The 27,850-nt window shown below is 37.9% G+C and overlaps 1 protein-coding gene across 2 annotated transcripts; it reads right to left on the bottom strand.

The window, feature by feature from the left end:
• On the bottom strand, nucleotides 1-27,254 carry col21a1 (collagen, type XXI, alpha 1). Of its 2 annotated transcripts, XM_044373120.1 has the most exons (29): nucleotides 27,072-27,252; nucleotides 21,552-21,679; nucleotides 20,806-21,366; nucleotides 20,466-20,631; nucleotides 20,158-20,386; nucleotides 17,315-17,488; nucleotides 15,634-15,711; nucleotides 14,620-14,703; nucleotides 13,211-13,273; nucleotides 12,756-12,809; nucleotides 12,601-12,654; nucleotides 12,452-12,505; nucleotides 8,071-8,124; nucleotides 7,919-7,972; nucleotides 7,782-7,835; nucleotides 7,172-7,225; nucleotides 5,374-5,418; nucleotides 5,203-5,256; nucleotides 5,055-5,108; nucleotides 3,873-3,926; nucleotides 3,623-3,694; nucleotides 3,173-3,208; nucleotides 2,318-2,362; nucleotides 1,277-1,309; nucleotides 1,040-1,186; nucleotides 875-929; nucleotides 597-788; nucleotides 440-517; nucleotides 1-276 (listed from the first exon to the last, which is right to left on the bottom strand). In XM_044373120.1, the coding sequence occupies exons 2-29, from the start codon at nucleotides 21,646-21,648 to the stop codon at nucleotides 89-91; spliced, it is 2,883 nt and encodes a 960-aa protein (XP_044229055.1). In that variant the 5' UTR covers nucleotides 21,649-21,679; nucleotides 27,072-27,252; the 3' UTR covers nucleotides 1-88. The 2 variants fall into 2 exon arrangements, with proteins under 2 accessions (XP_044229055.1, XP_044229056.1); XM_044373121.1 differs by lacking the exons at nucleotides 1-276; nucleotides 440-517 and having other exon boundaries at nucleotides 665-788; nucleotides 1,040-1,182; nucleotides 27,072-27,254.
• Nucleotides 27,255-27,850: the final 596 nt, after the last annotated feature.

Here is a 27,850-nt window from a genome sequence, read left to right as displayed (position 1 = left end):
GAGAAACTGTAAAGATGAGATCTTCCTGAGAATGGCTGTTTGTTCCACATCAGCTTTAGACTGGTGCCTGCACTGATGTTGCATGACGTCAATAGCTTGGGCCTTTGCTGTAAGGATCCCGCCTCATCATGCTACCATAGCACATGGATGGATCACACACCCCAGGCTGGCCAGGGATGCCAGGATTACCACTTTTACCATCTGCTCCATTTAGACCAGGGGATCCAGGAGTACCTGGATTACCTGGCTTGCCGTATCCCTGGGGACCCATTGGACCTGTAGAAAGAAAAGCCATGATCAGTTCAAAAGAACAATATAGTAAAAGGTGACATTGAATATGAGACATCTTTTTATATACCTCAGCCAATTAGAATCCATGTGGCTTTCTGTAAATTAAGCAAAAGATTGATTAAACTGAATAAAAAGTCTAATTGTTCACCTGGAGGCCCAGGTGGCCCTTGGTCTCCAATCGTGGTTCGACCAAGACTCCCCTTCTCACCCTTGAAACCTGGATCTCCTACAAACATAAGTGTCATTGTACGAATAATCTGCAAAATAGCTTTGGTAACATATTGATGACTTGACGCTGACTTTACCTTTCATCCCATTAATACCAGGGTGCCCCGGTCTACCAGGAAGGCCTGGCTGTCCTCTGGACCCAGACAGGCCAGGAAAACCCCTGAGGCCCTGGGGCCCAGTTGGACCTGGTAGACCAGGTGATCCAGGACGACTTTGGCATCTGGTACAGCTACTCTGCTGGTGGCTCAGCATCAGTAAAGGCAGCTCAGCTAGGATGATTGACAATAAAAAAATATTTCAGATATGTTTTGAGAACACAGATAAACAGATTATGAGTCAGTCACAAGATACTCACACTGAATAATCTCCCTGCAAATTTGACGAATGTGCACCTCAGACATTTCACTTGCCTGTAATAAAAAGTGATGGATTGTATGGATTTCCACTGAATGCCATAATCAGTCAATATCAGATATACAAATGCTTTAAAAAGAATAATAGTCGTCTGTATGACACATACAGATCTTCCTTCAGGTCCAGGTGGGCCAGGAAGACCAGTTTCCCCCCGCAGCCCCTGGGGGCCGGATGGGCCTGTTTGGCCTGGCTGTCCAGGCCGTCCCATTTGACCTTCTTGACCTCTCTGACCCATATCCCCTGTTGTCCCTTTCTGGCAAAAATACAAGCCCAGTGTTAGCAGTACATACAATATTTCAGTTTGGCTGGAGGTTCATGGAATGATGCATTAAGCTTGACATACCTCTCCTTTTAGTCCAGCTGGACCAGTTGCACCCTGTCAATCAAAATCAGGACAATCAGGATAAGACTCCTCAGTATGTGTTATTTTGATTATATAAAATTTGCCTCAAAATGCACAGTGGTAGATGTTCATACAGATGTTTGAAGAATGGCTAAATGCTATTAAACAACTAGGGACAGTAACACAGTCAGACATAACTCATCCCTTAAAACCAATGTGTTTCGACCATCTGTAAATATTTGATTTTGCTGTGGCACCACCAATAGGCTAAACAGGATACAGTTGTAAAATGTGTTGAAAAAATGATTGTAATTTGAGTCAAATAGGCTGTGCCTTCAAGAACTTGGCAGCAAGTTGTGGGAAAGGGTATGAAACATTAATTATAAATATGTACCAAATCTGGTGAAGATTAGATGAAATTTGAAGGAAGATGTTTTGCAATAAAAAATAAATGATAGAAAATCACTGTAAATGAAAATGGTTATGGAATAGGTGAATAGATTAAATATCAATCGTTCCAAGGAATCCAGGAGAAAGTTATGTCATTTAAGTCTCACTGTACAAGAGTTATGTGTGAAAATTTGAAGTGCTTCATAATTGGCCACATGGTGGCGCTAACCACATTTAAGACCAATAAGTTCTTGTTTGGCCCATGACCTGACTTTTCACCGAGTTCCATTGAAATTGCTGATATCTAACAGACAAATAGAAAGATAAGTGAAGTTAAGCTAAATCTTATATCTTCAATCTTTGCTTTGGAAAAGGTTTGTACCATGTGACACCCATGTTTTAAAATGTATTTCTCAATCTCTTCCTTTATGAACTGCAAACTTGCACATAATTAAAGAAAAGGTGCATTTTTATTTCAAAGCAGTAGAATATTTATTGGCAGTATCTTAGTGATTCAGTTTTTTGTTTGTTTTTGCTTTTTTAGTACCCAAACGTGTCAAAGGAAGCATGAGAGACATATTGTATATTTTCACTGGTTCCCATGTTTTGTAAGTTTTCAACATAAAACAGAACACATTAAATTAAACTCACGTGATCCCCCGGCCAACCATGCTCTCCTTTTTCACCTTTCATTCCCTGGTGAGAAAATAATCAGATTAACCTCATGAAAGCACACAAAATCAGTGTTTCAGACTCCATATTATACTTTATGTGCAGTATATCCTACAGGAGATATACTGTAGATTGGAACATGGACTCAAAGCATGACATAACTGGCATTTAAAGCAGAGTGCACTTTTAAAACACATAACACATTGATGCCCAATTACTGTGATTTCATGATATGAAAACCAATCCAGGTTTAATTCTCTGAATACCACAGTAGATTTTGTTTTCATGTTATAAAATTAATCCAATAAATGGGGCAAACCATGTTGGAAACCTATAGAACAGCAAATATCCAGTTATACTTCCAAAAGGAACAATAACATGCAATTGTGATAAATGAGGGTTTATTGTCACTGTATTTAAAAAAATATTTCTTAGTCAAATGAGATAAAGACAATGTATTTCCCCACCAACAGAGGTACATTACTTACAGACTCATTACTTACAATGTCGAATATAATCTTACAACAATTATTGGATTATTGGAAGTTTCACACTGTGAATCACAGACCAATCATAGTGATTAGTTTTTGTCAGTATGTAGCTGGATATGCTTTTCCATGTGCTTCTGACTTTTCTGTTGCCAAACCAAAATCTAACTCTCAGTAATCCAACACCCAATGGTAATAAATTACACTCATGTTGATTCAAATATACTCTCAGTCCTTTGAGTTATTATTTTATATTAGCATTACAGATGTCAAAAGGATCATAGCATGATCTGCTTATGTGACTAATTAAGTGGTGACGGCAGTGTAATTTTGTCTCCAACCTTACCATCTCTCCTCTTTCACCTGAATATCCTCTTTGCCCCTGATAAAAAAAGACATGGATTATACCTCAAACACAAGGTCCAAATGATTTACTGAAAATAAAATAGCGTCAGAATATGTTGTTATGCTTGGTGTTACAGAGAAGATTTAACTCACTTCTGCCTCGTTTAAGTGTCTTTTATACAAATCCTCAAAATAATATTCAATGATGACATTGCCTAGAAAACAACTACAATTCTTGTCTTATAAACATTGAGTCATTATTGGAGGAGATGAGTCTGTAAATAAATATAAATGCACATTGGTCATCTAATTGTTTAACCCTGCCTTGTAAACAATGACAAATAATACATGTTTATGATCAATAATCATATATCTGTAAATATGTCAACTGGATGCAGCTGAAGAAACAATGGTGTCACAGTACTGGCCAAAAAAATTACAGAGGAAATACCTTGCTGCCCTTCAGGCCTGGCATGCCTGGGTGCCCTGGCTGACCTGCTTGCCCTGGTTCCCCTGCTCTTCCCTGTAAAATAATTCAGTTAAACATTAAAATCAAGAACACACTTTACTTTCACTGTAGGGTACCATTACGGATAAACACTAGTTGAATATTCACTTGCAGCTTTAATGAAATAGTAAATGATTACAGTATTTTGAATTAGAGATAATGCTGCCAAGTTCACATTAAATAAAAAACATACCGCAGGCCCTGGTGTCCCCTGTATTCCTGGACTTCCATTTTCACCCTGATTCCCCTTGATTAGGAAATAAAACATGTCTTATGTTACAGAAAACATACAATGAAATAAAATCCAAACCATATTATATTACTGACTGGAGTGCAGTTGGAATTTTCACTCACTTATCATAATTCATTTTCTCTGATGCATGCAATAACCATACTTTTGTGAGCTTTTGGTGTATTACAGCTTAAAGTTTAATTGTGTCTAGTCATATGCTTTCTTTTCCAGTTGAGCAAGCCTCAGTAATTGCAGTCTGAAGCTCAGCCATAAAATCAAAATATTGCCTGCCTGTCCATAAACTAGGTTTTCACTTGTGTGCCATTCACCAATACACATTGGCTTGTTAAAGGCAGATCAGCTAATGAAAAGTGATTAGGAGACAGCGCGTCCAGACCAAACAAGTGCAGACTGCTTACATTTCCACCAAAATTCCACTGACGAAAGCAATAAGACCGGATCATCGCTTAATTTAGCACTGTCGCTATGGCCAAGAGATCGTCACTTTTGCTGAAATGTCTTTTTGAATAACTGACCAAACAAAACATGTAATTTTGCTGATCCAAGAAGCTTTCTTTATGTTTCTTTAGTAAGAAAGCTTCAACAATTTAACCTTATCCAAACTAATGTCATTCTGTATTGTAATGCATTTGGTATAAACTGGATGATATACTGTAAGGCTTTGGAAAGGGATGGCATGTGATGTCATGCTGTGCAGCTCCGCAGCAAATGTTGGCAGCTGGTTAACTTAAATCATGACATGGCTCAGCCTGCAACTTGTTGGTTGCTGATGCCAGCTTGTGTGGACTGATCTGTACAATTGACTTTTTTGGGCTGCAGTTTCAGCCAGTGCAACTAAACAAGGTGGTCAGTCTCATGTGACAAATAAACTGGATAAAATAAGTCACATAGCCAGCCATTTTCTCTCACAGCCCCAGTGATGGAAAGTGTATAAACCCACATTTTTATTTAGTGTTTACCCAGTTTACCCATTTTAAGGCTGTGCTACATCTTATTTATGTCTGTTGGTAAGATGAAAGTCAGCCAGTGTTTCTGCAAACATTATGTACAGTAGCTATGCATCACTAACACAGCAATTTGAATAAGCTGGAAGTGACTTTTTAAAAAGGCATAAATGATTACCTTGGGTCCAGTTGCTCCTTTTAAACCAGGTGCACCAGGTAAACCCATCTCACCCTGCAGGAGAGTGAGAAAATAATTTTTGTTCAGTATTAACATTTCAATGTGCATTGAACCTATTAACAAATTGTCATAATAGCTATCAACTCACAGGTGGTCCGGTCAATCCTTTGAAGCCCCTTAGTCCAGGCAAACCAACCTCCCCCTTAGATAAGAAACATATCGGTCAAACATAATCTCAAAGAGTGATGCAAAAATCATTGATCAGTTTCTCTTATACATATACAGTATTAAGGAGTTTGTTACCAAGACAGGGGCTCACCTTTTGTCCACTCGCACCTGCTGCTCCTGGCAAGCCAGGCATACCCTAGTAACAAGGAAAGAGATTCACTGTATTGCAGATCATCACTATATTTAAGAATGGCAAAAAATGACCAAAAAAAAAAAAAAAAAAACACAACCAATATGCTAAATTTAGGTACAGTATATAATTAAGATCATGGAAATTTAATTGTTTGTAATGTTTGTTCCTTTTCTATAAAGAAGATCTGTATAATGTCTTCATATTTTGAGCCTGGCCTACTGTACTCAAATTATTTACAGTCAGAGATTTAAATGATATAACAGAAATAGCATTTTTAATGCAGTGCTGCTGAATTGAATCTAAAAACAGTGTGAAGTACTAGAGGTTCCAATTTACTTTCTGTCACAGAAGTGAGACAATGACTTTACTGTGTCAGTGACAATTATAGCCAAATGCTCTATAGAAACAACTGACTGGACTAAGATTGGCTAGTTGTACACAGGAAGAGTGGAGAAACATGGTTTTCAGTTTTTCAGGCTAAATTCAATGATACATTTGCAAATGTAGGTTATATAAAAAATAATGTTTCATTTCATTCCTTTGAACTACAAGGATTTGTACAATAGTAGAGCACTGTCTAAGGTTTATTTCCATGTCATATGATATGATCTTAAAATGTTGCAAGTGGGCTTTGCAAACATATTTTAATTGCTGGTACATGCAATAAGAAAGGTAGTTGCTATTTAAAATGCACTGAGGAAAAAAAAAGCATATACAAATTTATTTTAAAAAAAACATGTAATACATTGGAAGTCAACACGTGCAGCAAAATTACCCTGGAAAGCCTCTTTAGTTTTTTTGTTTGAGTTATTTTCTTCTGACATAAATGCTTGCAGATGCTTAGTGGTTGCCTCAGACTGAAGTTTTTTGTAACACATGAGCAAAGTGAACAGACTGGTTAGCCAGACAGACAGATAGAGCCACCTGAACATGTACACTCAACATATAGGTGAAGAAATCCTTACACTGATGTGTTAACTGCTCTTGTTTTAACTTGAGGAAGTGCAGTACTAATCCTGTCTCCTTTGACACATTGCTAACTCTATTGTTCTTGTGAGGGAAAATAGCTTACAGCCTTGTGGAGCAACTGAGTCATCTTTTGTAGACCCATCACAAACTTTTGGACGACACTTAACATAATCATGATCAGTGGGGTGGTTGCCCAGTTGAAACACTTTCTTCCTAAAACAGATTTGCCAAAGCACCACAACATTCCCTCGATGAGTTAGTTTCACTGCCTTAGATTATGGCCTGAGTCTGCTTGTTACATAACAGGGTTACCCTGGGATGAACTACAGGGGAAATACCCTTAAATTTCTGGCTACCAGGAGTGCTCTGTGTACTCGTGACAGTATGTTAACACACTGCAGTACTTACTACAGTAAAAGCATAATGCATGCAAATCTGGGTGATCTATCAAATCAACTCTTCTATTTGTCTATTTCACTCTTCTGTTACATATTAATTTATGTTAACTACAATTTGTATGCATTTGACTGTGAAGAACTTTAAACCATATCACTCTAAGTACCATACACACAAAAGTTCCTCTTCTTGCTGCAAAATGCTTTGATCAGAAGTTCTAATCTTAACAAGGCCATATATTGTAGTAATTGATTGCACATTTCACTTGATATTACACATCAGAACCTCACTTTCTTGGAGTCCATGTAAAGATGTAAGCCAATGCCTGAAGCACAAGAAATCTACAAAATACCAAACATGTTTAATGAGTACTGTCTGTGTTATGACTCACAGGATGGCCTGCCCTTCCATCAGCACCAGGGATACCACTGGCCCCAGCTTCTCCCTTAATACATTGGAGAAAAAAAAATGGTGAAGTGACAGATGATGAGCTATAAATAGAAGAGACACATGAGCAGGAAAACACAAGTAATAATGACCTCAAAGCCAGATAATTATGTAATACCCAAAACACAAACAGCAAAACTAAAAGCATATTAAATAGACCAGCTCAATGGCTTTTACATTAAAAACACATTTTATTTTCATCCAAATTGATAGTTATGAGATCTAAATTTGACATGAAGGCACCATTGTCTCATATATTTTACATTTCGTGTTGAGTTAGACATCTATCTAAAAAATGAAGAACACTTTATTTTTTAAGTTGAAGAACTTTTATGTTTACGAAAGCTGTCAGATAGAATTTGGAAAAAGACAAGGGGGACACCAGCTCTGTATGACTACATTTGCATGGTTGCCAAACATCAAAAACAGAACTTTTGGGAACAGTAAAGTCTTTTAAGAATGTGCACGCTTATCCAACTTCATTCCTCTATTATTCCCCTAATCCCTGAATGAGTTTTGTAACATACTGTTCTGTATTGTCACAACAAACAGACCTTTTGACCAGGTTGCCCTGGAAATCCATCCTTTCCATCTCTCCCAGGTAGACCCTGAAAGGACAGAAAGGGGTTTTTACTCACTATTATAATGACACATGAGGTCTGGCTTTGGTTACAAATTGTTTGATACCTACGGGTTTTCCTGGATAACCTGATGGCCCGGGAGGTCCCAAACTTCCTTTTTCTCCCTGGAAATAACATGCCATCCAATTAAAATAACTATATTTCTTGCGTCATGATCAGTGACTCAGTAGTTTTTTGCCATTAGGATCGTCTAAATTCTCACCACTTGGCCATCTTTTCCTGGCAACCCTGCCATCCCTGGGGATCCTGTTGAGCCCTGAGAACAGTAAAAATGTTTAGAAAGGCCATGAGAAGTGATGTAAAAATAGCTTTTGTATATCATTCTATTTCTAAGCTGACCTTGCTTATTTCAACTTTCCAGTTGTGATCACAATGTATTAGAATCTTGTCACTCATTTGACAATATCCTGGTTTTAAATATACAGTAAGTAGTTAGCCAAAATTTTAAACAAGTCTTTGTCAGTCAGAACAGGAGACAAGTGTAGGACAAGAGCACTTCACAGACAGTCTACCCTTTCATAAATGTGCAGTCAGTGCTTGATGTTAGTCAGCAATGGTCTTGTTTTTCTGGGATAGACAATCCATTTAAGGACTGAAACGTAAGGTACATGTTTCATTGCATCATTCTGGCATTTTCAGAGTTGCACTGGTTGACCTAAAAGAGAGTGCTGGTTAAGTGCTGTATCTGTAGAATTTTGCCAAAATATGGAGGAATGATGCACTGCATTTTCACATTTTTGGGAGGGAAAAAAAACATAGATTTGGAAACAGCTGGGACATTACTTCATCTGCTTTCACAGATTCTACATGCCATCATTCAAAATTATATTAATCACCTCATGAGGGAAAAATTGTATGATGTATTTATTACTGATTTGCTCAGGGATTTTTGTGGGTGACATTTTTACTATGGACTTGACTGTAGGATGCATTCCCCCAAAAAACTGTATTTAAAAAGAGAATGAAGTCAAAGTCTAATTCAATCAGCAGAGAACAAACAGGTCCTTCGTATTCATGCTCCATTGCTTTTAACAGCACATCCTTATCTTACCAAGAATCTACACCTATGCTATTGGCTCTGTGAGGCTGTACTAAGGTTCAATGGTGCTTTAAGCTAAATGCTAACGTCGCCATGCTAACATGTTTATAATGGCAATTTTAATATGCTGACGTTAAGCAGGTATAATGTCTAATATGTTCACCGCTTTAGATTAGTATGCTAACATTTGCTAATTAGCATAAAAAGTAGGCTACAACAGAGGCTGGTGAAAAATGTCACTAGTTTTGCAGGTATTTGGCAATAAACTAAAATATTTGACGAAGTGAAAACTTGGCTTGGTGATTGCATTTAATGAAAAGTCAAATCCAAATATAGCTGTTGAGACATCTTGGAACCATGAAAGTTAAAACTTAGCACCAATCCATCTAGTAGATGCTGAGATATTTAACAGAATAAGTGATGGCAATGATGACAAATCAGGGATAACCAAAGTTATTGGGCACCATAAATGTCTGTGCAGGATTTTATGGTAATCCATCTGAGTTGTTATCAGTTTGGACCAAAGTGGTGGACTGACCAATGCCTAGAGTTATGCATCTAGCATGGCTAAAAATATTTCAGAGCATGACAGAAAAACTTGGACCTCTGTCATGGAAAGCAAAGTCACACGGCTTCTCTGTTGATGAAAGCCAAGGAGGTAATTATAGTGTTAATGAACTACATAGATCGATAGCACAGACTGGATACCCACATAATTAGCAGTGAAATGTTCCTTCAAAGATGATGAATGACTGTGATCATGATCACGTATTGCAGACTGAATACACAAACATAGCCACTTTTTTGGAAGCTGCTAACAGTCTTTCTTCCTTCTGTGTCCTTGAATCATGTTCTTCTGACTTAATACAGCAGACATCTCATGTTTCCATTCGCCAGATCCTGTGCCAGGAAAATAAAACTTCTGCACACCCATGGGTGGTCTTTCAATATTGGAAAAATTTGGAAAGGTAGATGTAAATTTGTTTTGTATGTGTGGAGAGAAGGTAGTGTGAATTCTCTCTAACTTTAAGTGAATCTTAAGCGGCTATCTGCTGGACGAAGACATCTTTGTCCTTGGAAAGTGTTTTGTGTTGCATGAAGGACCTTTGACTTTCCTTGAGAGCAAACACCTCTTGACTCAGACATGAGGGAAATTACCCAGTCTAAAGTTTTGGAGTCTTTTCACTTGGCCTCAACAAGAAATAATTTAGACGTTTAATGCCAAATGGATACAGTTTGAATGTGAGCAAAAGGCATCTGAGCCCTTTACTGTTTCATATAAAAGTGGTGCTTTACATACACAGCATTTTAGATATGTAGAAGGTACTTTTACTGATCCATTTATTGCTGTTATTCAAGTTGTTTTTGGATCAGACATGCTGGCTTAATGTGGCAGTGATGTGTAAAAACTGATTCTGTGTTAGTAGAAGTTGAGATCAAGCACTCTTTCTGTGTATCGTGTGTGTCTATGTGTGTGACATATCTTGCATTATTTCACTGATGTATTGACGTAATGTCTTGAAATCACCCTTGTTTGGTTTGCATAAGAGGAAACACAGCCTCTAAAAGATGATGATTTAACAGTTAGATTACAGGTAATTCTGAGCTCAATTTGACTACATTTAACAAGTTATAGGAAAATATTGACCTTTTTATGTACCATGATCACATCAAATGGGATCTACAAATAGGTAAAATTATCTTTTTTATGTTATTCACTTTATGCAAAAGTTCTGTATAAATGGAAATGAGATAGATACAGTAAATCCTCTTGATCATTAGCAGATCAGGCCCCTACAATATTCACCTCTTTGTGTTTTTGTATGGCCAAAATCCAAAGTATTTAACCTAATCAAAGAAAGTTGAGAAGACAGTCCAAGCACTAGTAAAAACTTAATTTGATACATCCTGGATTTGTGAGTGAAACAGTTGGGGTAGATGGTACAGCAGACTTTGCTCCAGGTGCAGACATGTGTCTGTGTCCAGCTGAGACAATTTTCAAAATGACATTAACTGCTTCAATTGTTCTCCACTTCAGCCAACTGGCAGGGGATGTTAATTGCAAGGTAGGATGATATGACAGATGTGATGCAGTTTAGAGAGGGTGCATTACATCACTGCACTTCAAAATAATGCTAAAAGCAAAAAGTTGTTTAGACAAACATCAAAGTGATCAGAGCAAAAAAAATTCTAGACAAAGCTGTAGGACTGTCAGGCTTCTGCTCGAGTGCTGTGCCTGTGGTTGATGTCTTTCTACTACTGTTGGATCGCTTAGGCAATGCTTACTTTTATTTGACACTGCCTTTTTCCAGGGAATACTGGCAGATTCCCTTAAAGAGTCTCCATTTTGTATGGTTTATTGTATCAGTTTGACCTGATTTGAGCTGCTGACACATTTCAGCTCACAGGTGCTTTCTCTTTGTGGCTCACATGGGTATGGCTTCTTTGACATTGTTAAATATCATGACAACTAATACTAACATGTGGCACTAACTGTATTCAGTCTAATCATGTATATATATTTTCTAGTCTGTGTGACTGAACAGTGGAAGGGCAGTTCTTAAGGCAACACTCACTGTGGGTTGATCTGACTTCAGATAGTGTACTAATTTCTTAACATCTCAATACTTTGGAGTAGTTTTGTTGTCACCTAAGGCTTCTGTGTAGAGATTCTCACCCTAGCATTGAATGTGAAAGAGATTGAGCTGACAGGTTTTAAAACGGTAAGAAAAGATTAATCCAAGATGTGCCTGCTATATAAAAGAACAAGGTTTTATTTCAAACTGATGGCCTCCAAGGTGGAACATATTATATGATCCCCTCTGTGATAAGTAATTTATATGTATCTGAGGATATCACAATGTAGTGGTGACTAAAAAAGAATTATACATGTTGCCTTGATTCCTCTATCTTCACATCTTGTCTTTGGATCTGCACCTCATATTTGAACTGGGAACCTAAGGAGTAGAGATGGATGCAAGTGAGGGTGAAAATACAACTAAAAGTGAAAAGAGATACACCTCTGGCTCCCTAAAAATAGAGAAGACTGTTTAAGCTTTCTAACGAAAGGGCAGAAATGAAGTCAGGAAATATGAACACTTTTAAAAAGTCTCTGATGGCCCTCATGCTCTCTTTGCAAAGTGCTCTTGTCCCACAGTATAGAAGTTGTATTTTTTACCCTCTCGAGGGAGCTGGCTTTATATTCATAACATATGGTTACCAGAGTGATTGATGCAACGATGTTCAAACGGTTCAAGTTGATGTGTCTAGCAGGGATTTCCTGTTAATCCTACAGTTTATCTCATAAAAAGAAGATTTACTCTTGGTAATTCAGTGTGGGTTTTGTACTTTTTAACTATCACTCATTTGTTCTACAGAAATCATTCTCTTTCATTCATTCTCATTTTGACTCATCTTTCATGCCTTAATTTAAGTAATATCTTTGATAATGTGAAAAAACATCTAAAATATGAACATTTTGACAAAGACATTGTTTTATCGAGCAAAAACACAAGTGTCATATTTGAATAATTAATATCCCCACCTTCTCTCCTGGTTGTCCAGGTGCTCCTGGTAATCCAGGAATACCTCTGTCACCCTGAATGAACAGAAATGCATAACAAAATATGTTTTTAGTGGTCATAATTTAGTGCTATCGATTGTGCCACAAATTGTGCTTTTTGACCTTCCTACCGAAACACCGGGACTCCCTTGCTCCCCCTTGTACCCATCGGGCCCACGTGGACCCTGGCAGAAGGAAGAGGGAAAAAAAACAGCTTTAAAATTTCCACATTTGATGCTCATTAGTGAATTTAATGATACAGTAGATGAAATAATAATCACTTTACCTCTACTCCTGGCGGACCTGGCACCCCTGGACTTCCTCTACTGCCAGGGATACCCTTAATTGTTAAAAAAAAAAAAGATGGGAGATACACAAACTTGGTTAAACATTTGAATCCCCTCAACTGTGTGCATGTTGTCTGAATAAGTCTAGGCTATGTGGTTCACTTTTAAACCATCCAAAAATCAGATAATCACTGTGCTGCCACCATTAGTATAATCAAACATGTTATTTTTTTACCCATTGGAAAAATAAGTACATATGTATATTTACCACTATGTTTGAGCATTCTGAGGCAATCTTGACCACATGCAATTAACAAGCATGAATTGTCATAACCTAATGGCTACATGAACTCAAACAGGTTTTGACATTTTCTGAGATGCTGTTGTTGGATATGCTATGACAGTGTAGCAGTTATGTTCTGTATGTTTGTATATTGAACTATGTAGTACTCACAGGCTTACCATCAGCACCAACAGGTCCAGGCTGACCAGGTTTGCCAGCATTTCCTTGTTCCCCCTAAAGAAAACAGAATGAGGTAATTGAATCATGTGTAACTCAAACAAGTTGTTTTTATGCCTTTGTCAGTCGTATACAGGCGCCAACCTCAAAGCAGCATAAATGGATAAATCGAAAACATGGTAACAATATGCCTTCTCAGGGGTAGAGTGTTGATTTAATTTATCTATAAACTGTGCCGAGCGAGCTAGTTTTCCTAATCTAAGAGCACTATGTGGGGTTACAAGGACCATCTGCAAGCCAGCAACAGTCCCAACATTTTGGATCTATTAGTAAATGTAGTAAAAGCATAGTGGTGACCTTATAAACACAAACATGCCCGAAACCATGTAGGTTTTATTAACAAAGAGTTTTGTTGCTAAGGTAATATCTCTCTGAGGTACTTGTATAAAGGCTTTTATGACCTGCGTTGCCATTTTTGGTTAATACCCTGTGATCAATAAAGACGGACATGCAGGTTTTATTCCCTTTCAGTAAATTTCCATTTTAACCAGTATTTATCTAAGGCAGTGGTCTGGTTTGCTTTAGCAAACAGTACAGTCCAACAGGATCTAACAGGACTAACCACAACTTACGCACAATGGCAAGCCTCAATTTGCCTTACTGGAGAAAAGAGGCTTTTTGCCGCATCCGTAATTCATTAAACAGTAAGCAGATCAGCAGGTACCTGTGTATATTTGGGTTGGAAAAGAGATAAAAGTGCTAAAACCTCCCACACAGCACAAAGGAAATCTGTGTTTACAGGCTGTGATGATTGTACTTGGTTTTGACCTATTGGTAAAGTGCAACCTCATGTGCTCATCACATAATGATCCGACACGGACAGCAGCATTCGGACATCACCGGGGAATTCAGCACACATCTCCTCAAGGCTAGGCCATAAGAGGGAGAAAGTTTGTGCTCTGGCTCCCAACAGAAGCTGATTAGTGACTTTGTCATTTCTAAGTTTACACATAGTTAGTTATCTTCTCTTATTTAATCTCCATCACTGTTTAAAGTAAATATTTAACCAACTGTCTGAACATTGGGGAGCTGGATGACATAGAGCTCCGTGCTGAAGCAATAACAGACTCATTGTTAGCACAGAGTGTGTTGTTGTGTGTGTATTTATATTAGTCACATTGTGGGGATATTAGTCACCTTATAGGGACTTCCCTCCTATTTAGGCACAGCAAGGTGGTTCCCATAATTAACCTTTACATTTTACAACTAAGCAGGTATGTAGTGGTTACTATTTAATGTCAGGTTAGTCTCCAGGTTACACCTGTACGTCAATTTGCCAAAGTGTGTAAGGAAAATTTTGCTTGTGACATGAGACAACAGAGAAAAAAAATGGAATAACTGACCTTTGTGCCTGGAAGTCCAGGGGCTCCAGGAGGACAAACACAAGGTTCTTGAGTTGGTTCAGTATAATCAGGGCTGTTGGAGCACTGTATGAACAAAACAAGACTCTTATTCAGTAGGCAAGACATTACGTGCACATACAGAATTATGCATATAGTGTACAAAAGGATTTACTTTTATCCAACACAGCGATTTCCAAGCCATACCTCTCTCTTTTATCAATCTAATGTTAAATAAATTTCACAAAATCTAATAAGATACCTGAAACCCTGTTAATAGATTAAAAAAAAGAAATATAGCGACCAATTTAACATTTTTTAAATCTGTATTTAGTTCTGAATATTCAGATCTTTTTGGTAAAATGTACATCGTAAAATGGATACCCTTTTGCTTTGAAATCAAATGCTATGAGATTTTTCCAGAAAGTTATCTGATCCTCCATTCAAAAGGAAATTGATAACTGAACTTGGATATTTTATTATAAATAAAGCATTGAGATGCGGACAGAGAGAGAGAGGGGAGAAGCAGTGGTACTTGGCAAACATCTTGTCTCTTTTGATATTTTTATCCAAGAGCTTTGCATTAAAAACAGTAATTTGGCTCTGGCTTTGCGGTTACAGCGATTTCCAAGCCAACATAACAATGGGCCACTGCTTCACAAACACAGTCAGAGCCAGCAGATAATAAAAAAAATATACTGAGTGCAAAATGTTTGAAGCGGAGCCATGGGTCCTCCTCCAACATATTATTTTATTCATAAACAGATGTGATTTCAAATGAATTTCTGCTGAGTTTACACTTTCACAACAAAATACCACAGTGCACTGTACTGATGAAATATAAGACAAAAGATCATTTTATGCCATGCAGTAATAAGGTGTGGAGTTAACTGATGATGACATTATGCAGTGTGTTTCAGAGTGGAAACAGATGTAGTTGGACAAGGTGAGAAGAAGTTTATCTATGTTGCTTTTGGACTGAAAAACATCCAGAGCCAAGCAGGATCTTGTACTTACAACTCCAGGTATTTCACATGCAGTCTCTCGGTTATTCTGCTCGGGGTCACAGTAGATGCGCAGTTTCTGAATTTCAAACTGAACAAAATTTAAAAAATCATGAAAATCATGTTAAAGAGAAAACTTCCTCTGTTGGAGATTCCAAGCAAGCTAACAAAGCAACAATTGGTAATATGGGGGTAATTTATAACATTTACTTCAGCTTTATCAGTACTTTGTTAATTTATTGAAATTGCTATTGCATAACTGCCAAACTAAAAGAAAAGATAAGTGCCCCAGTTGGGCACTGAGCTACACGTTGCCAGACCTCCCTCAGTATTTGGAAGTGTTCTGAAGCGACATGGCACTATTCTTCCATTAGAAAATCTTTATTTGGTATTTTGTTGATGTTGGTGTTAAAATGGCTCCAGAATGTCCCAAAGACTGTTTTACTTCAGTTACCATGTGAGCAGAAAGATGATGAAAGATGATTTATATTGTTTCCAGCCTCATGAAAACATTAGTGCGTCTGTGTGGCTGGGAGCACTGATCAACTTAAAACAATAGCATCTACATTTTGTTAATAATAACACCAACTTGTATTTAGGTTTAAACATGATTGAAGATGGTCTGATGGTTCATGTTAATTAATGTAAAAGTATTTAAAATTGCATTATACCCCATTCTGGTGTGCTTTTAGGGGTCCAATAACAAAAATTTGTTTCCACTTACAAGTGTTTATCCAGAGATGATACTGACTTACAAGTACATTCACTTTGTTAAATGGCACAGAATTACATGATCCTTGGAACAGTGGATCAGTAAACACCATAACATTCACTGCCAAGCTGTGGTTCAGGTTAATATCCACACCTACAATATTGTGTCAACATTCTTTTCAATTAAAGGATTTTCTGCACAGACCTTCTCATATTATCTCTGCTGTTTGTGAATAAATCATACTTTTCTTTCTTTATCATGTGCAGCTTGTTGTACCAAGGATCTTTGTTTGTAAAAGTGACTATTATTTTCTTTTATTTTAAATTAATTTTATTCCATTGGCTATAATTATGGCCACAAATGCAGTAATGCCCAACCTGCCTAATTGCTTACATATGTGTATAACGCATGTTGAATGGTCAGTTTATGCTATTGTTTCATAATAAAATGTGTTGCATCAAATTGACAATTAGTATAAAAGGATGTATTGTGCAAAAAGCAGTTATTCCTCTTTTCCATAACTTTATTACATAAAAATATTTAATTATGTTTGCAGGGATGCCTTTGCATCAATGTTCAAGAAAAAGCACATTATATAATCTTCTGCAAAGAAAATTATAACGTAGCACAATTATGATTTATTACAAATACAGCATTTTGGCACAGATAGTGCCAACTGAGACAAATAAAACAAAGACTAATAAGACCTTGTGGATGAAAATGCTCATTTTTGCCAGAGATTTATTATCCACAGAGTTAAGCATGTCTCTAAGGAGGCAGCAATAAACTATGTTTTGCTGTGTGATGCTGTTAAAGACATACTGTATATCAGTAATGAGCTCAACTGCTCATTAAACAAATTGTTCCCTCTTTCTATAGTTAGGTTGACTTACTTTTGTATTTTTCTCCCACATGCCTGAATAAATGAAGTAACCAAACGACGTGTACTTTCTGACAATAGGGTCATTGATGTTGAACTTACTGGCGCTGTTGTTTCTTTACTGACATATTTTCCAACTTGGGTTTTTCCATTGATGAAAATGCCGACAGGAGGATCCAAGGACAGAGTTTCAATTTCCAGGTCATCAACATAAAGTGTAACATCTTCCTCAGTGACCAGCAGGCGCAGCTGGTGCCATGTCTCATCAAAGAGTTTCTTTTGTCATAAAAAAAAAAAGAACAGGAAATAGTCATTAATGTGATGGTACTGGCAGTGTACTGATAAAAGACAGAGAGAACAATAGTCTGTCCTCTTGGAGTAAGTAACGTGTATAGTGCTATATCTTGTTCCACAGCAGGAAGCAGGATGGACCACTATGTATCTGACTGGGGCAGTGTGATACTGTAAGTTTGAACCTGGGCAATACACACTAATCAGAGTTACATTTTATGAAGCATTTATCACAAAATATTATGGACTTTTTAAGGCAAAACCACCCCTGACTCAGAAAAGGCTACACTGATCACACTCACTGTCACAGTTTGCAATCTGATCACATGACTGATGCATATATATATATATATATATATATATATATATATATATATATATATATATATATATACAATGGATAATATACAGTCATCTGGCTTGGGACTGTCAGGAAACAGTGACAGAAAAACTGCCACACAAGCCAATAGGAAATAACTTTAAATTATGTCTGTGAAAGGGAATCCTGATTTTGTAATACTATGTAAGCCCACTTTGATTCATTTTTCACCTGTTCTTGCTACATCTATATACATTTCTGGTAGAGATGGGGTTCGACAGTATTTTGGCAAAATCAAATCCAATATCAAATCTGAATCCTTTTGAATCTTTTATTGAATCTTATTAGATTTACCTTTCAACATTTGCAAGTAACTAAAGGCTAAAATATTTGGGACTGTTAATCATGTGTATACCACATATTGAAGAGCTGTAGACCACTGTACTTAAAGGTGCAATAAATGACACTGAGCCTCACTGGATGTCAATTTTGCAAATAACTATTTGCTATGTAAAGATATAGTGGAGTAATGGCAACCTGAGCAGTGAATGAAGTCACACTCTCTCTGTGTGTGTTATTATCTGAGCTTCTCTGTTCTTTGTTTCGGTAGCTGCACCAGCTGCCATGCATGTTAGTGCATGTGAGTCCCTCCATGTCCTCCACGTCTGTTTCCAAGATGGCGGCTGCGTCACAAACTTTCTCAAATTACAGCTAAAAGTACACTAAAATAGTGTGACATCTAGTGGCTGAATGTTGTTTATTGCAATTTTAACTACTTTACTTACAGGTTCCTGATTCAGAACTATTGAGTAGATCAGATTAATCAAATTTTAACTGGAAAATTCTTAAATTGATGTATGGTGATCAGGGATTAATTTCTCTAGACAAGAGTCAAACTCTGTTGGTCCCTGTTGAACTACAAAAACACACTATCTAGTGATGGTTGCACATTGGTGTCACAGAGTGATGTGTCTTTTCAATCATGAATAATCCTTGGCTGGATACAGCGACCAGAGAACAGTCATTTTCATTTGGCAACATTTAGGTTTTCTATTGCTCTTTGCCAATAAAAAAAGAGTGAGGAGAGATAAAAGTTTTGATACGAGATTTGTTGAGATTAGCAAAATGTCATTTTGAGATTTCATTTGACCTAATGTTGAGAGTTACAGTCATCATGGTCTTACAAATGACGCATACTTTTGCGTTGCTGCAATTTTTGAATTATTTACTAAGACTACCGATGTAAATGAGCCCAGCCGAAATTCATTTGATGAAGTGCACTGTACATGTCTGGAAAGGAATGGCATGCAAACGAAAGTGTTTTCTGCTGATTGTCCACCTTTTTTTCCAAGACATTAAAATTCAGACGCAATTTCCTGTGCACAGTGGCTATTTATGAATTCCCATTCTCTCCTCCCATTGTTTATGCTTCTAAACAGGAACGCCTTAAAATACATATTGTATGAGCCCAAATACACCATTTTCAGCGCCTTCAGTAAATGAGGAGAAACACAATTCTGGGTTTAAGTGCCTCAAAAAAGGCTGCAAAAGTCAAAGTCTTTTGTTTCCTACAAACAACTTTTTATATACCTGCTGCAACTATTAAATAAACTTCACTGCAAATCTCTTTTTAGTCCGTCTGAAACGGTTCAGTTTTATGGTGGTGCTACTTTTTCGGGGGCAGGGACATAATCTGCTATTCGCTCCGACTTGTACGTGTAAAGGTTACTGCAGGTTTACACATGCCATGTGAGAATAAGAGGATTATGGGTGAGTGGTTATATAACAAGTATTGTATGTGTGGCTTAAAGAAAAATTCTTAAACCTTGAAGGTGCATTGCTTCAAAACAGTTTTGCCAGAGTTGTCACTTATACGAAATAATAATGATAAGAAACAGGGAACTATTGTACCCTGATGTGGCCAGCTTATCCTCCAACATGTATTTAGAGTCTGCAGGTTTTCCCTTGAACAGGCAATGAGCAATAACATTGAGAATTTTGTTGTATACATAGTGTATGTACAGACCATTAAATGTGTACTCCGGCAATTTAGTATTGCACTTTCATAAAGATGGCCAATTCATAAGAGATAGATTAAAAACAGAAAATTGAAGCAGCAGAGGCTGAGATATCCTGACTTGTAGTCTCTAGTATCCTAGTATCTAGTCTAGAATCCTGGATCCTACATTTCCCACAAAGTGACTAACTCAACTTCCACAACCCCAGTTTGTAACGACTTGTCCCTGTTCAAAATGTAAAGAAATCATTACACAAATGTTATCATAGACCGTAAAGTAAGACCCTCTCAAACTGATAATACAGAGTGTTAACATACCCTTGCTGTCTGTTGTGAAAATGTGACAGTTTGAGTTCCACTTGGTGCTTCACTGGTTGTGGTGAACTTGACGGTGCGGTCCATTCCATTTAGAGTCACCGCCATCTGAGGTCTCCCTTCAGGTGTCTGTATTCTCCACAAGTCCCAGTCCTCCATTACCAGTGATCCCTTATACCTCAGCGTGGCCACAAACACATACGATGGAGGCAGGCCATCAGGAAAAAGGTTCCTGTATGTCCAAATATGAAAGTCAGTCAACTCTGTATACAGTGATGATGAAGAGGAAAGAATAAAAGCAAGATGATTACCTTGTAGCTTCACTCAAGTCGACACGAGGTGTCACCTCATAGGCCTTAGTGCCATAAAATGCCCCCTGTGTCTTCTTTGCTTTTTTTGCCAAATTTAAATGTACAAGAATGTCGAAGCCCTTCTCATCACGGGAATCTACAGGAATTCTTGCTGAGCAGACAATCTCTGCAAACGACAAACATAGCAAAACAGAAAAAGTGATATTTGATCTCATAATATTTGAGCTCATTATCAACCATAACTTTACACCTGCAGCTTTTTCCTTTTAACTCCTAATCTTGTCAACAAAACTCAATACGGCTTGAAAAATCAAGCAACATTTGATCAGTAGCTGCTTACCTTCACACAGTTTCTGTCGTATGACCTGTATGATCTTGGAAATAGCTTTGTAGTCTTCAACAGAGAAGACATAAGTCGAAAATGGCTTGTTTGCAATTTCCTTCAACTCGGCCTCCTCTGTCTGTGACCCAACACCAATTGCAAACAGAATTACTCCTTTTTTCCTTGCTGCCTCTGCTGCTTTCAAAACCTCATCTTGAGACTTCCCATCTGTGAGGACAACAGCTATTCTGGATATGCCCTTTGGGCCACGCTCAGAGAGGCCAAACAGTTTGTCTAGAGCAAACTTAATGGCAGTCCCTGTCCTTGTGTTTCCCCCCATGTATTCAATGGATTCCATCGCTTTGATGAGTTCTTTATTAGAGTTGTACTTCCCCAGAGGTATTTCTAAAACAGGGTCATCGCTGTATTGGACAACTCCAACCTGGGTAAACTTCTGTCCGATATTGAAGCTTTCAGTTATATTGACAAGCCATCGCTTCACTATTTCAAAATTGACATCCTCAACACTCCAAGAGCCATCTAGAATAAAGACCAAATCAGATGGTGCAGTCCTACAACCTGAAGCAGACAGAAAATAAAACATTAGTGGTGTCAAATAATTGGTTATATAAATGATATCTAGTTTGGTGGAAGACATTTACAGTGCATGAATTCACCTTTGCCAGTTGAATGCATTTGACAGTTTAATGTATGGACAACAAGCATAACAAAGTGTGAGAAAATGAAGACAGAAGCATTCTTACTTCTTAGGTCTTCATCTTGTGCTGCATTAAACAAATGGAGAAGCATGAAGCACAGACATCTTAAGAGACAATGCAGGGATGTCGCTTTGTAACCCATTATGCAGCAGTACCAAGTTCCAATTGTGCACCTATAGGGAAAAGGAGAAACATGCTTTGTATTGCAATGAAAAAGAAAAGGACAATGGGAGCATTTGTGACCTGTGTTATTCTTGCCTTGACAGAAGTGAATACCTGAGACTTTTTTCCATTATTGAGATGGCTGGTTGCCATTTTTCTGCCTCTGTCTCATTCCTTCCATAGGTTTTAAGATCAAAAACTGTTTTAAGATCAAAACCTGCAACACAAATCTACCCTACTACTGACAGTTTCAAACATTTAGAAAGGGTGTATGTTACCTTGAGTGATATGTATTTTTTGTGTCTACTGTTTGTGACCATGCTCTCAACCAGGCTCTTCAAACTGTGCATTAGTTCAAAAGACCAATGATTCAAGTAATTCGTAGACCCTGTTCATGTTGTCTCTTTAGATGATGCATCAATAATGAACCAAGTGTAGATGCCAGCTTTGTTAGTGACTCAAGGCATGGCAGCAGAAAGTCTGTGCATACATGCACACTGTAAGCATGTATGTATATATGTATGTAACCATTTAACTTTGTGACATTTTTAGCATTCATATTAAAGTTACTAGATTTTGTTGGTTAGGTTTCAAGACTCCACAGTGCATGTCCTGACTGAGGTAGTTGATACGATTTATATAAATTATATAGTGCAGAGATTTGTTGTTTTACAGTGGGAATGGATAGAAGTGTTATAGACATACAGTGTTGCTGGTGGACATTCACCCTCAAGTGTGATTTTTTTAGAAGGCAGAGAGTATCTTTAAGATTGAATTAATGCAGAGGAGTGTGCACATACAAGCTTACTTGGTGCATCTTTGCAAATCATGGCACTTGCCAAGTCAAGCACAAGACAAACAGGACAGTCTGTTCATTGTTTGTGACCATAGTGACTGATGTTTGTTTAAAGATTTAAGAAAATCCTGAAAAAGGCTTACAGGACTAAAATAATGGAGAAAGATATAGTATAGTTTGACTTTTTTGACAGAAAATGTGAATTTCTTCCTTAAATTCCTACCATTTTAAAAAAATAATAGCACAGACATACAGTATATAGCATAAATTATTTGTATAAACTTTATTATACCATACCATTATATATTGATCGATTGTGAGTTTTGGTATGTCACTGGGGTTATCAAGTGCATTTCCCAGTAACAGCCACCAACTACCTCCCACTGCTCAGACATTACTGCCAACAAATCCCTAATTCACTTACTTGTACCACTAAGTGTATCCATCCTTCATCTTTCCAATGCTGCTGCTCAGCTTCTACGGCCTTAGTACACCAAAGCATTTTCCTTTCAAGCCTCATCTACCACATCCTCACATGGCACTGTTAGCTTTACTAAGTAAACAATTCACTGGACCCCTGGCCACAACTGCCCTTAAACTAGTGCTCACTATTTCCTGTGGGATTATCAGCTGTTTCCTCAAATCTGTTGCCTTTTGCCAATCTCTGCCCACCCTTGGCTCAGCTACAATATGCCTGCCCAGAAAAGCTTCATTTCCCACTCATGGATAAAACCTATTGTAATATCTTCCTTCCCATCAACAGATTTTTAACCAGTTACTTTCAAATGATGCTACAGCAGTTATAGTAGTAGTGGCACCAGGTGTGTCATTGGAGTAGGATTATTTTACACCAAAGTGTAGGCATGCCTGAACATACGGTATGGGAAACTGATATTTTGGGAAGATGTTAGCTTAACAGTTTGGTTTGTATCCATATTCCCTCCAGCTCTTCTTTTATATTTTTCTAATTCATTCACTGTGCCAGCTCTGCTAAGACAGCCTCCACTGTGCTGATGTTTTGCCCTACAACCATCTGTCTTTTACCTTACTAATTGACTCAATCCGTAGTCATTTCACTGTGCCCAGCCTTAAGGCTCCTCACTCTACACCACCACAAACAGTATCACTACCGTATGGCTGAGTGCCAAGTTTTGAAATGCTTTATGATGGGTTGAGTTTTAGGCTGCTAATACAGAAAGCGCTATACTCCTATTCCTGACTCTAGACTGTCTTTACTTTAGGTGGTTGTCAGATTTGAATAATGGTACTTTGAAGCCCTTGATGTATATTAGCTATCTGATATAGATATCCTACAAGTTCATACACAGAAACAACACAATAGGTCTTCTGTCAATGCATTCCACAACAGCCTACATTTTCCTGATCTCGTACCCAATCGATGCAATGAAGACACATTAGCTGTACTTTGTTTTTTAAATTTAGAATCTGAAACAACTTCGTATAAGGCTAGGTAAAGCATGGGGTTCTGGTTAAAAAAAAAACAATATTAAATGTTAGGAAGAGGCAGGATGCGAACCATGGTCTCGAGTGTCAAAGTCAGATACTTTTTATATCCCTCTTTTCATTGTGTTTTAAGAAAGTCATGCATTGCTACATAGGTTTGAGAAAATTACCAGTATTGCAGTTTTTAGCCATGTTAGCAGTGTGGCTATATGGCAATGTCAGTCAATCAATCAATTGGTCCAAACTGAATTATCTCAAAAACTATAATAACAGCAGGTCACAATTTTACTTTCACCAATACTTTGGTTTATGACCAAATTCTTTATGCCAATTTTCAAATGTTAGCATGCTAACACATGAAACTGTGATGATGAGCATGATGAGTTTTACCTCCTGAACATCAGCATGTTAGCACTGTCATTTTGACCATGTTAGCACACTGATGTTAGCATTTAGCTCTGTTGTGCCTAAGTACAGTTTCATGGAGCTGCTAGTGTGGCTGTAGCCTCTTAAATTCTGTTATGAAGAAGACAGTCAATTGTGCATGACGAATAGATCACTTGTCAAAACATAGTCATGGGTCATTTTAGGCAATCAATGCTGTTGCTTTTCTGGTGAGGACTCAGATACTCTTGGATATCAAGATGTTAAAATTGCCACCAACTCAGAAATGGCAAACAAATCCCAATGAAGCAATGTCAAGGCAAGTGTAACACATGACAAAATGCTGGGTTTGTCCTTTAACATCAGTTAATGTCAAATACAAAACAATGATATGTTACATAAATGCATGCGGTTTATCAAATGAATTTCAGTAATATTTAAACTCCAATATCATCGCATGTGCTGCAAGCAAGATGTAGCAGAATATTGCGGTTTAATGATGTCCATGCTCATGAAATTAGAGATGAAATGAGATTTTAAGTACCGAGTAAAACAATGAATAGAGTCATATTTACATTTGGCGATAATCGGCTAGTGAGCTCCATGTGAGCAGACGGCATTTGATTGTATGTTGTTTCTGTGGCCGCTCTATTAAATTATCTTTTACAGTGGTTTCCAACACGTGAAAGAAAGAAACTGCTGACATCCTAAAAGGAAGCAGTTGCAAATGAGGACCAGATATTCCTCATATACTGTAAGAAGCAGGACTTGTGGAAGGAATTTGATAGGAAGGAACTGACCATACACCTTATTCTTAGCTGTTTCGGACACATAAAGGTCAACAAAACAGTCGCCAGGATGTAACCCTTGGCCTCCCCCAAGTGCCTTTATTCCTGTGCAGCCAAAGAGGGGTCACGACTTTGACATGACAGCATTTTTCCACCATGTTAACTCTGCGTTGAAGTAACACAGTTGAACGAGGCGCTAAGCCGTCGCAGTTGTGCAAGCCATTTTCTTCAGAATTTTCCCCACTAGAGAGCTGGAGGAGGTTGCTGGAAAACCCCCTCATTGGCAAGGTCCAGCAAGGATGACTTTCCCCTCGACTGACTTTCTCCAAACTGAGTATTTCTACACCTCTGCTTGAGCCACATGGAATTCATTTACACCATCAGACAGTGAAATTCCGGCTGTGGACAGTGACCAAACACATGTAGTCATGATGAAGGGAAGCAACTTTCATCCAGGAATAAAAACGCAACATTACACGTGCTGTGCTATAATGCCTAGAGTCGGACTGCATGCATAATGTAGTAAAACTAACAGGTGCGCTTGTCTTGCATGTTAGTACCAGACTCCACTGATGTCTGATGTCATTAGGGTAAATACTTTGTAGCTCCAGGTTTCGGTCACCATGACTGAAACCTGGAGCAGAACTGTAACATTCGCATGCAAAGTATCAAACAAAACCTACTTCAAAATTTTAAGGAAGACATTCTTGCTCTGAACACAACTACAACATGACATGAATTCTGCATTGAGTATTGTAAAGCCTGTTTGCTGCAGTACTTTGCAAACTTGATCAGATTTATGTGAGTCTTCGGTTAGTGGCAGTTTGGTTCCAGCTGAACATGATGTTCAGGAAGTTGCTGAATAAATGATTTCTCACATTTCACCAGATAATATTTCAGCTGTTGAAGGTGGGCGACTGAGTCATTATTCAGATTTTGTCCACAGTATCAGACCACAGATTAAAATTTGACATTTTTTTTGCAGAAACTGTAATACATTGTTTGAATTATTGGACTCAGAAAGAAAAACATGTTTCTTATGTTTAGTGTCTGCAGTTTATGAAATGCAACTGCAGGCTTCAACTCCACTTGCACTGGTGAAGTTATAGTTATCTGCTGTAAATTTGGCAAAAGGAAGTTGTTCCATTCCAGAAACAACAACTGCTGTTCAGCGTGAACAGCAGTTGCCAAGATCAGGGGAATTTATTACTGCCAAATTCTTCAAGCAACAAGGGAAAGCCAAGCCCTATCAGTTGTTCCCCCGGAGAAAACTGTTCAACTAATCCAAAGAGTTAAATAATGTCTTGTAAACCGCCAGCTGAAGGGGTCTTGTCACTTTTCAGCCAACATGTCCACTTTTAGATTCTTTAATATTTCCTGCTCTTGTCACAAAGATTATTGTTCTTCATATACTGCACATATAATGCTTACATCTGTCAAAATTGTATGAGTACAATACATACACTGTGGTGCACTAGACATATGCCTGCACAGATTCAAAAAATGCGAAAGAAAAATCCATTTACGAGAAGTGAAATGGCCAGGAAAAAATCTTGAGATGATTCCATTCATTCTTTGCATGACAGTAGCACAAACAAGGGACTGATAACTGCACTTAATGTCTTCAATATGCAACTGCTGCAGCACAGAGTAAAGGACACTAAAGTCAATGTTGAAGTAGTGCTGGATTATTACAAATCTCAACAGTGTTACTGCATCGTAACACACTGCACACTGAAAAATAAATTATATACACTAAAATCAGTCTAATAGCTTTTGCACTTGAATGAGCAAAAACAGCTTCCATAGAATTTAATACTCTAATATTTGCTGTCTGATGATAAAAGACATGATATATGTATCTTCATGCATAAAAACACCAAACATGTGTAACTGCAAAACAGCATGTGTTAATATCAGAAATACAGTAAGCTTTCTCACAAAAATGACACAAAGTAAGCAAAAAGTTACCGGTAAGCGTCCAAGCCCTTGTGTGAATTTCCGTTAATCCTCTCATTGAGAGCCAGTGATCAATACTGTTCACAGCCCTGGGTTTACAGAAACTGAATTTGGGGAGAGGTGCACATGTTTCTCTGGTGAATGAAAGCCTGCCCTTTCCAGCAGCTCCCTCTGTCTCCTCTGTTTCTGTCCTTCTTCTTCCTCTCCACCCCCCTCACTCCGGACTTTTACTGGCCTACAGCCACCTTCAATTACCATGGGTGGAAAGAGAAGCAGATAAGGAGAGCATGAAATAGTGAAACAGACAGCCCATCTCTGACAGTCCAAAAGGAAAATAATAGTAATGAGCACAACCTCCTTCCAAGTGTTGAGGGTTTGGATCGTGTGTGGGTTGCTATGGGCATAACCAGAGAACATGGAGTTTTCTGGATCCAGGACAAGAACTGGATCAGCGACAAGTTTTAGTATACTGAGACACACATAATGTACACTGTACCTTCAACAGGACCTGAAGTTCTCTTTGAATTTCTCCACCATGCCACATTTAAAAACTCATTCCACTTTATCACCAAATGGACAGCAGATTATGGTCTACAAGTCAGCAATGAACAAGGTGCGAAAAAGCTACTGCAGTCCTTTCTCTGCACGAACAGCTGGAAGTCGTTAGAAATGCAGAGCTGAATCTGTTATCTGCAGAGCAGGCAGATCTCAGTTTGATCCACTCTAACAAGTTTTATCATGTTTATACTTGGTGGTAGGCTGCTCTGCATCAACTGACAACAGCCCCACTG

The sequence above is a fragment of the Thunnus albacares genome, chromosome 14 (assembly GCF_914725855.1).
Source record: "Thunnus albacares chromosome 14, fThuAlb1.1, whole genome shotgun sequence".
In the NCBI taxonomy this organism is placed as follows: domain Eukaryota; kingdom Metazoa; phylum Chordata; class Actinopteri; order Scombriformes; family Scombridae; genus Thunnus; species Thunnus albacares.
The sequence above is the reverse complement of the archived record's forward strand: the minus strand, read 5'-3'. Positions and strand labels throughout refer to the sequence as shown.